Below are 16,125 nucleotides of genomic sequence, written 5' to 3'. Positions count from 1 at the left end.
TGTTTTAATATGTGAATCTAAGGTAATATTAAATTCTTTAAATATTATGTTTTGACTTTCTTCTTTATAATCGTATGCTTCATAAAAATCAAGAGAATTCATGTCGACATATAAAATTCACAATTGTAAGATTACAATTCTGCGTAAGTTAACATTAAGCTATTAATGGTTTTCAATGAACAATAATAATAAGATTTTTGAACAATTCCACACATTATTTATTGTCAACCCGACGGATGAATCACTCTTGGATTTACAGTCCACTAAATGAATATTTTTAAGTTTTAGAACCAACAAAGACTAATGAAAAAGTACAGCTACATATAAGTTTGCAACAGTTTTTTCAGTATATTTAATATTCAACATTAAATTCTATTTTTTTAAACATTAAGAGAAAAATTAGGTACATAAATCTGTCACAATAGCAGATTTTTATCAAATCAGTAAGTGAAAACACAAAAAAATATCTCTGACAGGCAAGTAGAACCATCTAATCCATCAAAAAGAAGTTAACAAGCTTCTTTGATACTTTAAAATGACAAAACAAGAGAAGATGAATGCCAAATTTTTTAAAAGCATCACATGATGATTCAGTTTTCTTTCTGGGCAAGTAATGTAACATACATTTTGTGAGATGGTTAAACAAGCAGTGCTTTATATTGATGCTATATTGATGCTCTCTATTGATTATTTTCTATCACAAAATTTTAAATGATGACTGCAGAAGACAGAAAAATTTATGAAAGTTAAAATTAAATAATAAAGAGAAATGGATCATTCACACTAAATACAGAGTGTATCTCACTTTTATCCCAATTTTAAAACACAACACCCATTTTAAATATTAAAATGTTCACAAGCTTAGAGCTATTCAATTCCTAATAGGGCTGATCTAAAGAAAAACTTGATAAAATTTTATATATAATAATTATAAAGCTTTAAAAATATAATTTACTGATACTAGTTTCCAGTGAAAGTATCAAACAGTAACTTACCTCAAACAAATTTCATACATTCGTTTGCTCATTTTACTTTGAATTTCATTAATAGTATCTCTTAAGCTCTTTGTAACTGCATGTCCTCTAAGGCTTTCAACATTGAAATTGTTTGTCCTGGCAGGAAAGATAAGAAATGCTACAACAGTGACTTGTTGAAGTGAACTCTACAAAACAAACATCAAGATTTTAAATTTCCCTTTACAAAATAAAATTAACTTTAAAAACATTAATAACTTATTAATGGCCAAGACTCTCACTGCCATTATCATAAGTTTTACTGGAGGAAAATTAATTTTATAATTGTTTTGGCTTAATACCACTTCATGTAAACAAGCTTTTTTGTGACTATGAATCTACACAAGTGCAAGTTGAATGAATGGGTAAATACAATTCAGTAAATACCACCTACAAGCAGCCTAATTTTTAAATGTCACAGAGATAGAAAAACTTCTAATAGTTAACATTAAAGGGGGCAGAAGAGGTAGGTGACTGCAAATAAATGATAATTTATGACAACAGGCTCAACATACTAAATAAAATACTGAATGAACAAAATTGTTAACTGAATGAGGAGTTTCTTTAAATACAAAAAGAAATAAGAAAAGATACACGATATGGAACTATGAACATAAAAATAAATTAACATATCAATAAAAAACAAAATTACTTTAGCTGTAATTTTGTTGTAAATGTTGTTGACCAACATGGATGAACAACTGACAAGCCGACATACAAATAAATATCAAAAATGTTTCCTTAAATCAACCAAAATTAAAAGCTCTTCAATCCTAAATCTTTTAAAAATAAAGGATTCTGTAATAAAAAAAGGGATTTAGTAACAGTTATTAGTTGATTACAGTGTCCATAAAATTCACTGATAGGAATTCTGATTATTTTCTCAAGATGAAAATTGGGCCTATCATTTATTTCTAAACAATAAAAGCAATCTTGATCTAAACGAAATCATCAAGTTAAAAAAATCTATCCTTCTATGCTGATGGATCCAGAAATCTGAGAATGCATAGTTCACATTATTTTTAACACAAAAACTCGCATCTTTGAATTAAACATATGATGTTGCACCTTGGCTAGACCTCATCATAAATAAAGTATCTAAAGTAGTTATAAAAGTAATCAGCCTCCCTCCATACCCTACAAGTTTCTGCATAATATTCTTTAACCTTCTCCCATCACAATGATCCGCACCTGATTAGCGCTCTGTGAAAATATGTTGGTATCTGATTGCCTCCCTTCATAGTCTTATGCTACCCTCTTGTGAAAAAAATTTCAAAATATTACAGTATATTAAAGAGATTTAACAGATTCTGACAAAAAAAAGGTTACGATTGGATATTTTTTATGCCTGTAACAAAAAAAAAAATTGAAACAGTACAAAAATTACGATAATTTAATTGCAGAATTTTTTTTTGCGCATTTCTACCGAGTTTTTTATTAGCAAAATTTTTTTTTGCTTTGTGTTTATGAAACATAGTTTGCTGATTTTAAAAATAATACTTTCAAGCAAATCGGTTGAAAATTGGGCAAAATATGATGAAAACCCCGTCATAAATCACAGATTAGTAACATATGTTAGTATAAGTGAAAGTAGATTCAGAAAACTACGTTTTATAAAAATCCCCACCACTCAAAAGGCTATTCAGATTAATAAAAAAACAATTTTTACTGTATACTGTAATTCATTACAAATCGTTGTGTTACATGTTTACCGATATCATTTGTCAGAAAAGATATTTATAGACCTCAAGTAAAAGTGACGTATTTATGACCACAAATACCTTTTATTTTTATGTGTGCCGTATATCATAATTTATTATGTGTTTCAATACATTGATATGTTGCTACTAAGATAAGCTATTTTTATAAATAATAAATAAATCCATAATCGTCATAGCAATTATAATACACAAGTCTCTCACATACACACACAAGCACATTTCTGAGAAAAAATGGTCATATTCTTTCTAGTCTAAATAAAACATTTTACATCGTATAAACTGATTCCTTTGTGAATATAAAACAAAATAACTGACTGAGATGCCATATAAAATGATTTTGTAACAGCGTTTTAAAACTGACGCCATACATAACCAGTTCCAAGACTAAATGATCTGAAAAGGTTAATATTATTTCTTTGTCTTCTTTTTTTTCGAGTAAGGCACCATCAACAGAAAATTGTCAAAGAGAATTAAATAGAGATAACAAATATGGAAGAAATGTTCTGATAAGTATTAAAATCACCATAATACATGAGTATACCTATATATTAGGCAAAGAGACCAAATAAGAAAAATGGTAGATTGGTTTAGAATTGGCTTGAACACTGTACTGACTGAGTTGTTTATAGGAGTTACAGGCTCTATCAGCACAATTATTATTATTGTTATTACAACTCAAAATCAATTGGCTATCAAACATAAATATAACATAAGGCTTATTCAATGAAAGTATATATAAACAGTAAAGATAAAAAATGAAAATGTGAAATAAAAAATAACAAACAGTACATTTGTGAGATTTACTGTTAACAGAAAGGTTACAACAATGAATTCACAGATAATTTAGAGAAAGAATATGTATAACATAATAACAATAAAAAAAAAATTATATATAATCTATATATTACACAAACCTTTAGGTAATGGTTAAGACGAGCTAAAGCTTCAATGAAGATATCAGCTCCTTTGTTTGTAAATTCATAACGGCCAGCAGTAAAAAAGTATAAAGTTTTTTCTAGATCAAAATCATAATGCCTGTAATATGTATACTGTGTTAGTTAAGAAAAATGTTAAATATCTATTAATGCTGTTGTAAAACAAAATCTAATTATAGAAAAGATTCAAATGCAAAGGGCATTAGGAAAGTTTTGCAATATGACAGAACAGATCATCACAGGCAGTTAAAAGTTAGTGCAAGATCCCAAATTGCATTGAAGCTGCTCTTGAAGTCGCACTGTTTCTGTGTCATTTGCTTTTTAGCTGTTAGTGAAAAGGGGTAGTGATGTTGTATGGTTGAAAACTGAAAACCCAGCAATTTTGCATTTGGGTTAAGTGTTGATCAGTGTTTAGAAGAGACTCCTGCACTTGGGAGAGGATTGTTCTCATCGTACAATATTAGGTGGAAGAGAGTTTGAAAGAGGAAATTTTGGCCTTGAGAACACTCCAAGGTCAGGCTGACTGTCTTCATCTGTGACCTAGAGAAACATTTTGCACTATGAAAAATGCTTGAGACAGACAGGCGTGTGACCTACACCAAATAGTGGTGTCCTTGGGCATTAATGCACCAGCAGTTCGTGCAGTTGTGAGATCACCTTCAAGTTAGAAAACTTTGTATCCTTTGGGTACCACACAGCTTGGCAGAGATCAGTTGCCATGTCATGTTTCATGGTGTGGTGAAATAATGAAAAAGTCTGAAAAATGAGAAATTTCCCTACGTGAACATTACTGTGACAGGTGATGATTCTTGGCTGTACTATTAAGACAACCCAACCAATAGTACAGTCAATTTGTATTTTTATTTGAAAATCCTTACCTATCGATTGATGTTTTTTCCATATGTTAGTGGTGATGAGGGAACCTTAACTCCAGATTTTTAACATCCCCCTCCCATAGATTTTTGAAAAACACAAAAAGTTTTTGAAATACGTTTTTCTCTGAATCTATGCATTTTAGAGAAAAGTTTTTCAAACAAAAAATGTGGAGGACATTCTCCTCTACAATTAATCTCTTTGAAGTTATGCCGTATAATTTGAAATTGAAATACTAGGTGGCACTGAAGTTGTAAAAAAAACGTGTTTTTTCAGGTTTTTCACCAGAAAAAATTGTTTTTCGTCTGTATTACATTTGGAAAAGTTGTTAATCTAAAAAAAAAACAGACAACTTTTATTTAAACAATTTTCTTGTACGACTTATCGGTTTGGAGCTGTAGCTTGTGAAAGTGTGAAAATATTGTGAATTGGGCACGTGTTCGAAACCGGTCTAGTCGTTTACAACGTTTTTTACAACTTAGAAGCTGCGTCAAACTCAAGGATTGACACATGGTTTCTTCACCACGATAATGCTCCAGCACACTGATCCAAAGTTTGCTCAGAGTATTTGGCCAGCACTGGAATAAAACAGTTAAGAGCAGTCTCTCTACAGTCCTGACCACACTCCATGTGACTTTGTATTTAATCCCCCGGGTAAAGAACAGACTGAAAGGAAGGCATTTTTCAAGCATCATGACCTACTAAGGGCTAGGGATGATGAGTGTGCCCAGGTCTTCGACGAAACATGGCAGATTTCTTTGAAAACTGGTTTTGAAGGATGGAGAAGTGTTTAACGTGTGGTGGAATTATTTTGAAAAATTATTTTTAAAAAAGTTGTATTTCAAAACTTTCCTAGTGACCTTTGTACACAGAATTATTTTCGTAAAAATTAACTATCAAATTAGAAACAGATGATGAAAATAAAAATACACATATTAAAATATATATTCTCTGTCACAAACACACAATTAAAATAAGACATATTAACTAATGTAAATCTGGAAATATTAAAAAAAATAATATACATATATACATTTTGTTAGAACAGTGCTACATTATTTCATTTAGAAATAAAAATTTGTACTAATTAATATGCAGCAGTTGTGTGACAATCAATTGCAAAAGTTGATAGTACTATTATGAAAAAATAGGAACAAGCAGCAATAAATAATGCAGACCTACCATGAAAATATTAATATATGATAAAATGAAAAACTGGTGTTTAATTTCAGTTTTATGTTTAATTATTTTAACTGTTTCATCAACAATGGAGTTGAGAGATATGAAAGTGCTATTGTATTCAAAATGTTTTGATTTAAAATCCTGACTGCATCTTGGTGGTAAAAAGATGTATAAAAATTACTTAAAATAATAATACATTACTGAATGAATCATTGAGTACAGAACCCACTAGCTGGAAAACATTTTGCAACTTACCATTTATATGGCTGAACTGAAAACAGGAAAATTCTGTGGAGTGATATTGAAATGTAAAATTAGTAAAACAAGTACAACAGTTATACTACCTTAAATAAACTGTCCTTTACATTAAGAACCTACAGTAAAATTTTAAGGCAACTATACAAACCCAAAACCATCTTCCTTAAAATGTTAAATAAAATAAGAGAATTAACAGTTATATAAAACATAAATAAGAAAGAATAAAAATCAATACACCAAAAAATACTAATGTAAAATGTTAAGCAGTCACAATTAAAATGACGAACTTTTGAAAAAAAAACCAGCAAAAAATTAATTAAAAACTTTATGCCACACATTACATATGTAATTATACACTATAATATATATATATATATAAAACAACAATTTTAAATGGCGAGAAAAATTATAAATAATAATTTTATCAATTACCCATAAAAATGTCCACGAACGAATTCATGAATTTTATCTTTTGCTAAAGCATGAAGATTCTGAAATTCATGAAGTGCTGAAAATTTAATAACATTCAATCCATTCGGTGTTATTATATCAGCCTTCCTTTTGAGCAAATGTTCAGCTTCATAACCTGTAATTTCTGATACTGTAGTAAAAACATGAGCCAAATGTGAAGCTGCCCTTTCCATACAATAACGGTGATATATCTGACGTTTACCTGCTTCCTCATCGACACTAAACTAAAAAAAAAATAAAACAAGTATATCACAAATTGCATGGATATCTGCTGCGCAATATGACTAAAAAAAAATAAATAAAAAAATAAAAAAAATACCACAAATCACAGCATAAATGATTGTAGTAATTACTTAAGATACACAACCTTTGATTTATATTTAAAAAATCATACTTATGAGAAATATTTTAATTTTTTAATGCAAATTTGTGAACTCTTTATTATCATTATAACGACATAAATATTTTTTAAGGAAAGATTCAATATTCCATAAATTACAAATTCAATAACAAATTAAAAATGCAAAATAAAACCATCATGAAAGAAAAACTATTACATGTATTTCCAGTGATTTTGTATTTTTGCTTCCATTTTTAGCAGAAGGGGTTAAACCATTTGACAATTTTTATTCAAATGTTGTGTGAAAAATCAAAGGCTAAAAAAACAGTTGTTTTCTTCAAAAAAGTTAATGATTTTAATTAGGCTTCAAAAATTTCCAGAATAAAAGACAATTACAATACTCAATAATGATGCGACTGGAAAAATTTAGATGGCTCTTCCTTTGTTTTAGAAAACTGCTTTTTTATTCTGTATCTAATATAGGCTTTATCTAAAAATTGATAATATACATGCAAGATCGTAATAAATTGTATTACTTTTACAGAGGCTTTACGAAGATTATACTTTTTGGGTATTCCTAATTAATCAGATATTCTTTTCAAAATTATTTGCAACTACTTACCCTGTTTTCATGGAAAATTTTATAAAATACTCTGTCCAAATAATGTCTGTTCAATTATTTCTTTATACGATTTGAAATAATATTTATATAAAGTTTTTTTGTTTGTATATTTAAGTTAAAATTTGAGTTTTTGTTTACTGTGAGAAGTTCTGTAATCACAATTTTATTTGATAAAGTAAATGTTTATTTTTAAGTAGAATGCATTATTTTCAAGCATTTTTTAAAAAAAAAACTTAAATGCCTGAAAACTCAAAAACGTTCAACTAAATTAAAACCTGAGGAAAAGAGCTGATAAAAAGTTTTATCCATATTAAAATATTTTTTAGTTAATTATTTTGTATTATATAATATCCTAATCGTTTCATTTTTGAGCCACATGACAATTCATTTTCTCAATACACTTAAAAGCTGAAGATTTTTAATGAAAATTAATCATAATTTAAAACTACAAAATAATAAGTAACAGATTGCACACCATACAACCTAATTGCTACAAATTGTTTGGACACCTCAAGGAGTAGTATTCTGAACATTTAAGTGGGAGAAAGTAAGCATAAAATATATTAATGAACTACGTTTAATAATAATTTTCTTTAGATCATCTAAATTTCAACAATCCTGAAAGAAGTATAATAACATGCTGTAGTCAAATACTAACAATTAGTAACTATAGCAGTCAATTAACTTAAAAAAATATATAACTAATAAACATTTCATTCATGAAGAATGAAATGAAATCTGATGCAAAATTATTTCATAAGCACAACCTATTTTCTGTTCCAAAATTTAATTTACTTCATAAATTGGTTGTTAAACATCACATGTGAAGAAACAAGATATCAGCTTGTTCATAATAAAATATTGAACATTTTGGTTATAAGGCATAATTTTACTTAAGTGAATATTCTGCTACATTAAAAATGTAAGATTATTACATTTTGAAAATTTAAAAAGTAGTAATTTATACCATAGAAGATGTTGGTAACCAAATTTTACAATAAATACTTAATTGTTTTTTAAAAAAGTATTCCTCGACTGATGATTATATGAAAGAATTTATTTGTTTTTGTTTTGAATGTGCTATGAATGTACTACAACAAGGTTAATCTCAACAATAAAATATTATATAATTCCAGACAGTAAACCTTAAAATAACACGATAGATTTTATAATAGTAAAATAAAAGCTAATTCCACCAATTTTATTTGTACACATTAAGATCACTTACTTGACTTAGATTATTATAAAAGTCTGTATTGCCAGCACAAAGGTATCGACCAAGTAGTGTAGCATGTGTTGTAAATACAGTTGCAACGTTAACATGACGTGTTCGTAAAGCAATAAGACCGACACCAGCCTGCCATTCATGGAAGTGTGCAACGATTCTTGGAGGTCCTTGATTATATTCCTCAGCAGCTTTTCGAAACTGAAAAGAATATTACAATTTTTTAATAAATATGGCTAGTACTAATTTTAATGAAAACCAATTATGATTTAAAATCAATAACTATTTAAAAGGAAATTAAAATTTAAAACTACAAAATACAAGGCAAAAAATTGCACACCAGACAACCTAATTGTTACAAATTGCTTGGAAGACCTCAAAAAGTAGAATTCTGGAAATGCTACTAAAAATAAAGAAAATAATACCTATCGGAATAGATCTGGGTAAAATTTGATTGTATATAACATATAACAATGTTTAACAAACTTGAAAACTTGAAAGGTCTGAATTTAGAGGTAAAATCAATAATCTTCTTTGAAACTACTTATAAAATTGTAAAAGATGTATTAAAAATAGTAACACCCTAATTGACAAAGAGTCTGTTCACTACAGAATACTCCCAGACATTGTGATTGGGCTATTCCTATTCATTTTATAAACAGTGTCCCACGAGGAAATGTTGAAACTTTCAGGACATGTTCTACTAGTGAAAATAATGAAAAAAGTTCATATAAACATACGTCTGGAAATGCTTTGATTTTGAGTTACGGCTAATGTAAGATTTCACCCACATTTCAGCTCTTCTAATAAAAAGAAGCCCTGCTATAATTTTTCGAACCCAAATTAAGGAGTAGAGTTGGTGGTTTCTTATGTAATTTGAGTTGGGAAATAGGATAAAACAGGTCCCAGAACTGTAACTATAATAGTTTTTAAGATATCTGAAGTAAAACACAAAATTCAGCGTCAAAAAACAAGTTTTTTAAAGTTTGTAGTATAATACCTTTGATAAATGACTAATAAATGCAGAAGATTTAGTAAAAAAACTTGTAAAGAATCTAATTCTGACAAAATTAATGTAAATACAGCCAATAAAATGTAAATAGAAACTTTTTTTTTTAGAAAATTGTTTTTTTTTTTTTAAAGTAAAACTATGAAAAATAGACAGAAAATCGTATTATTCTTTCTGTACCTAATAAACATCCTTTTTAAACATTATTCGGCATATCAGCAATTACAAATGAGAGGGTCATTAACAATGTGTTTGCTTTTTGTTGAACACCAAGTAAATCATTGTGTGATTCAGCATATTCAGTGTAGCCCAGCCACAAGTACAAGGCGAATTTCATACTGCAATGGTTTGTCAAAAAACAAAGTGTGGCACATGCTTTGAAAAGAAAATCTTTATTCTTTCCGTCTGTAGAAGGTTCAAAATTTGCAGCCATCAGATTACCCCCAACAGTTAAAATTCTGTTAATGGCTTCTAGGCAACACTGATTAGGTAATTCAATTTTATTTACTGATGAAGCCACTTTTACAAGAAACAGAGTTTTCAATTCTAAAAAATAGTCATTTATGGAGTGGAAGACAATCCACATGGTACTGTGGAAACTAGTTTTCAACATAGATTTCACATTAATGTTTGGTGTAGCATTATTATGACAAAATTCTGGGACCATTTGTTTTTAACTTTGAGGAGATGCATATGTTCATTTCTTGAAAAATAATTTGCCGGCTTTTTTGGAGGATGCCTCTGTACAAAATAGATTGCAAATGATTTTCCAGCACAATAGTGTAATGTCACATTTTTCTTTAATAGCTAGAAATCACTTGAATGCAAACTGGATTGGACGTAGCGGACCAAATGATTGGCCACCATGATCACCTGACTAGATTACTTCATTTGGGGGCCACAAGAAAATAACAGGAAACTACAAAAATTAACTTTTTGTAGTTGTTAAGCGTTTCTATCGGATCGACCTCTCTGCTAACTGTTCAAGGAGTGGGGGCAGTCTATGGCCAGTCGCGTTCCACTTGCCGACTCGGATGGTCCAGTGCTGTTACTAAACGTAAATTTAAACGACATGCTGTTTCTTATACTGTACATATGTTATACAATTTCAATAAATACAAGTTATAACTTATTGCGTGAATATCTATTTCACCTTGCTATATTCTCAAACAGTAGTATTAACTACAAAAAGTTAATACTACACAAGAGCTACTCATTAAAATAAAAGATTCCATTTTATTTATATGAAATGATCCTGAGATGATATGGAAAGCCATCAGAAATATTTAACATCAGGCTGAGTTCTGCTGTATATATTATAAAAGTGGGAACTTCGAACAATTCCTGTAATTGAGGTTTGTTATTCTGTTACTATTCATCATTTCATGCACTTTATTTTTTGTTTGCTATATTAAGAATGTTTAATACATTCAGAAAGAATAATACAATCTTCTACTTTTTGTCTGTTTTGTTTCAATAAAAAACCATTTTTAAAAGTTTTTATTTACTTTTTATTGGCTGTATTTACATTAATTTTCTCAGAATTAAATTCTCTACAAGTTTTGTTACTAAATCTTCCACATTTATTAATCATTTAACAAAGCTATTGTACTAAAACCCTAAAAAAATTTAGTTTTTGATTCTAAATTTTGTGTTTTATGTTGGATATCTTAAAAACTACTGGAGTTACAATTTTGGGACTTGTTTTATCCTATTTCACAGCTCAAATTATATAAGAAAACAGCAACTTTACTCCTTAATAATTTGGGTCCCAAAAATTACAGTAGGGCTGCTTCTTTTTATTAGAAGAGTTGAAATCCGAGAGAAATCTTTTGCTAGTCATAACTCATAAACAAAGTGTTTCCAGAGCTATGTTCAAATAAATGTCTTTTCATTATTTTCACCAGTAGAACACGTCCTGAAAGTGTCTCTATTTCTTCGTGGGACACCTGTATAAATGATCTTATGGATCTGAGGGAAAATGGTATAACATTTTTTGATGATAAAATTATTTATAGTGCTGATGATTGGAACTACCACAAAGATATAATTAACTATGATTTTAAAAACATATTTCAGTAGTAAGGCATCCTGGAATAGTCGCTTTAATATTGGAAGGACAGGTAGAAGGAAAAAATTATGTAGGCAGGCCACGTTTGGAATATGTAAAATAAATTGTTAGGGATGTAGGATGTAGAGGGTATAGTGAAATGAAACAACTAGCACTAGATAGGGAATCTTGGAGAGCTGCATCAAACCAGTCAAATGACTGAAGACAAAAAAAAAAAAAATTTCAGTAGTTTGCTTTAAATACATTGACAGTTAACTTCAGTAAAACTAATTTAATTCCTTTCAGTTACTATAATGACAGTTTACCAAACTTTGATAAAATAGAAGTTCAGATAATAAATAATGATCAAGCAACACAGACTGAAGTTAACAAAACAAATCAATTAAGACTTTTTGGTTTAGAGGTTGATAGCAACCTTAAATGAAAGAGCCTCTAAACAGTATAACTAATAATCTGAGACATATTATTTACTTAATGAAAAGACTTAAACAAGTATTACAAACTCAGCATTTACTCCCGTTCTGTCGTCATATATTCCATTCAGTGACATAGTCTATGGTATCATAGCATGGGTGGAGCTTATAGCAACATACTGAACCTGATTCAAACTTGCAAAATAAAGCTTTAAAAATAATGTATAACAAATGAGCATCTACACAGCACAAATAAGTTATACAAAGAAATACCAATACTGGATATTAGAACATGTATATAGCTTATACTACGTAAGAATATGCTGCATATAAAGACAGCTTCATTAATTTAACCAACAATATAATTACACAAAGCAGAAAACAAAAAGATTTGAGTGCCCACAAATGAACACTACTACTGGACAAAGGATTCTAGTATAAATAGGACCATCAGCATACAATTTGTTACCAATAAAAATTAGGTTTTATACTATTACAAAATAGCATAAAATAAAAATAAACAATTGGATCAAGAACAATGATATTACCATAAAACTCAAGACTTACAGAAACTGAAATATATTAAGGTCGCTATTGCAATGTTATTTATATTTATAGACAGTTCACTGACAGGCTGCAATATTATGAATAATAATATAACAATAAGTGAAATTTCAGGTAATTAATAATAAAAAGTAAATAGATACATGCTATACTAAACCAATTATAAAATTACAAAATAAACATTAGGACAATGGGTAAAAGCTATAGCTTCTGCAATATGCCTACATGTAATGAATATATATATTTTAAAAATGGATGTTACAAATAACTGAATTTTAGTGATATAAATTAGTCTAATGAGTATTTTTTGTTAAAATGTACATATATTGTGAATGATATATGCCATAATACGTAACTTATTATTAATTAATAATAAAATAAAAAAATTATGTTTGTTACATTTCTGCATATATTATCCAGTACTAAATAATATTGATTGTTAAAATTATTATTACTGTAATGATTAAAATATATTACCTCAGCAATGAATTCTGCCACTTGGTAACCAAGAATCACAGAATCATTCGCTTCAACATCTAAATGTGGTATCCCCACATTTGATGTATTCCACAATTCTTGTTTATATTCATCTAACTTCCAAGCTGCAGCACCAATATCGAACAAAACCAGCTGTGGATTTCCATCGACAAGCCAAGTGCCAGTATGCAACTACAAGAACACAATTTGAAAACAGAATTGTAAAAATTTCTGATTGAATCTCAAACACACTACGAGAAGAATTACCTGATTCTGTGACTTCTCATATAACAAATGGTGACAGAAAATTTAAGTAAGAAAATATTTTAATAATTAAACATATTTAAAATTAGAAATTTATAGTCTTATACATCCCATATGAAATTTGTTTAAAAATCAGTTCTATCCAAGGACTATGCTGCATTATATGAAAATTCTTTACTTAAATCTTCCTTTTACAAGGGGTTCTAAAAATTAAAGGAAAGTGTTTTGCAAATGTGGAAGAGGCCAAGATATACCATGAATTGTAGCACCAGGATAAAAATAAAACAAGAAAATGTTTGTTGTTATTAAGATAATTATTCTATATTTTCTGCTAAGATCACTATAATTTCTATGTTGAGTACTGTTTACCTTTTTTAGCTTCTTTCTTTTATTATATGTTGATGCGTTTCGGAACAACTTCATTGTCAATACTTATTGTACTCAAAACGTAGTATAAGTTTTGACGATGGAGTTGTTCTGAAACGTGTCAATATACAATAACAGAATGAAGCTAAGAAAGGTAAACAGTACTCAACATAGAAAAGAAAAAAGTTTGCATGTACTGTGTTTTATATGACTTGTTTATATATACTCTATATATCTTTGACAGAAATTAAATTGAACTGTGCTAACAGTGAATATGAGAAATTTAAACATGACAGTCATGGCAGAAACAGCGCTGGGATTAGAATAAAACTCTGAAAGGGAATACTTATGAGAAATATACTGAAACTTAGATTGGGGTAAAAGATTATAAAAAGTCTCTAAGACGTATGGTTAACAAAATTGTCTCTAACTTTAGTCCAGGATAGAAACTAATAATAAAAAACTATAAACAGCCAAATATTACCTTATATCCTCTATCTCTCATTCGAGAAACAGCAGTATTTAAAGGTGAATTGGTAGGAAATTCTTGCTCTTCTACTTCAGTTCTTGCGCTATGTTCTTTATAAGGTCCTAATAAACAATACTGGTCACCCATTTCTTCAGTTGAAACAAATGCTTTTGATCTTATAACAGTATATATTCCTCCAACTGTAAAATTATGACAATAAATGAATACTTGTCTTACAAATAGGAGGTTTATTTTTTTTCAAGGTCCGATCAGTCACAAAATTAAAACCACAGTGAAAATAAAAAAATTTTTTATTTGTAACAAGTACTTGCATAGTTACGCTATTTCTCTACATAGTCGCCACTTCGATTTAGACATTTGTTGTAGCGTGGTACCAACTTTTCAATACCCTCGTGGTAGAACGGAGCCGCCTGTGTTTTCAGCCATGTTTCTACGCTGGTCTGCAGCTCTTGGTGGAATTCTGTGCTTCTTGGTGGAAAGTGGCACGACCATCACTGCAGCCTCATACTGCATGACTCTTCAACATCTACGAAGGGCAATTCAGAATAAGCGGAGAGGAATGTTGTCATCAGGCATTGTCTTTCTCCATGACAATGCTCGGCCGCACACTGCAGCTGTAACAAAGAAGCTCCTGCAGCATTTTCGTTGGGAAGTGTTTGATCACCCACCATACAGCCCGGACTTGGCTCCATCCGATTTTCACCTCTTTGCTCACATGAAACGCTGGCTAGGAGGACAACATTTTGGCACAGACATCTAGCTGCAGACCAGCGTAGAAACATGGCTGAAAACACAGGCAGCTCCGTTCTATGACGAGGGTATTGGAAAGTTGGTACCACACTACAACAAATGTCTAAATCAGAGTGGCGACTATGTAGAGAAATATCGTAACTATGTAAGTACTTGTTACAAATAAAATTTTTTTTATTTTCACTGTGGTTTTAATTTCGTGACCGATCGGACCTTGAAAAAAAAATAACCCTTGTAAATACAAAGATTAGAAATTATGACATCTCTTTATTATACAACAATTAAGAAGAATACCTTTTCTACTAACGATATAATAAATAACAGACATTTTAAAGGAAATTTAAACATTCATAACTTAAACAGACGTGAGTTGACGAAAGTCCATGAACTACATCTGAATGTAAGCCATCATATTTAGGACCAAACCTTATGAAGAAATTACCATACAGAACTGGTAATTATAAAACAAACGCTTTTATAAAATGGCTAAAGTGGTTTTTTTATTGAAAAATGATTTAACTCCCCTGAAGAATTCTCTTCCTTCCTAAAGAAGTAGGTTTAGGATTAACTTTAAGTTCAACATCTGAAACACTATATAACTGTTACTGACTCACCAGGGATGGGAAAAAAAGTAATTAAAACAGAACTTGTTATGAGGTGTTTTGATTCTTATATAAGCTTCAATCATGTTTTTTATTTAATTGCAATAATTTATATATACGAATATATATATATAAAAGTTCGGGAAATTTTACCATAATAATAAAATAGCTTACCATAATTTATAATTTCCACTGTCTCCTTCAAAGTAATCCCCTTGGGCATTGATACAGTGATCCCAACGTTTTTCCCACGATTCCATGCATCCCTGGAAGTCTGCAGGTTTAAGTATTCGAAGCACTTCTACGTTTCTTCCTGAATCTCCTCAATTGTGTTAAAACGACGGCCTTTCAATTGAAATTTTATTTTCGGAAAGAGAAAAAAGTCGCACGGGGCAAGGTCAGGCGAATAGGGTGGGTGCCTAATGCTTTCACATAACCGCTTCAAAACTTCACAATAGAACATTCCATTGACAGTTTGA

The 16,125-nt window shown here is 29.6% G+C and overlaps 1 protein-coding gene across 5 annotated transcripts in view; it reads right to left on the bottom strand.

Annotated features, from left to right (window-relative positions):
- The window catches only part of Glys (glycogen [starch] synthase), a 61,183-nt gene that overhangs the window by 27,224 nt on the left and 17,834 nt on the right, over positions 1 to 16,125 (bottom strand). For all 5 annotated transcript variants that reach the window (XM_075362820.1, XM_075362819.1, XM_075362817.1 and 2 more), the window contains exons 3-8: positions 14,289 to 14,473; positions 13,175 to 13,366; positions 8,644 to 8,841; positions 6,415 to 6,677; positions 3,649 to 3,769; positions 996 to 1,162 (exon numbers count right to left, since the gene is read on the bottom strand). In XM_075362820.1, coding sequence (XP_075218935.1) covers positions 996 to 1,162; positions 3,649 to 3,769; positions 6,415 to 6,677; positions 8,644 to 8,841; positions 13,175 to 13,366; positions 14,289 to 14,473 — 1,126 coding nt within the window. The remainder of the gene's footprint in view (positions 1 to 995; positions 1,163 to 3,648; positions 3,770 to 6,414; positions 6,678 to 8,643; positions 8,842 to 13,174; positions 13,367 to 14,288; positions 14,474 to 16,125) is intronic.

Source organism: Lycorma delicatula, chromosome 4, assembly GCF_047948215.1.
Source record: "Lycorma delicatula isolate Av1 chromosome 4, ASM4794821v1, whole genome shotgun sequence".
In the NCBI taxonomy this organism is placed as follows: Eukaryota; Metazoa; Arthropoda; class Insecta; order Hemiptera; family Fulgoridae; genus Lycorma; species Lycorma delicatula.
This window is presented reverse-complemented; position numbering and strand designations above follow the sequence as displayed.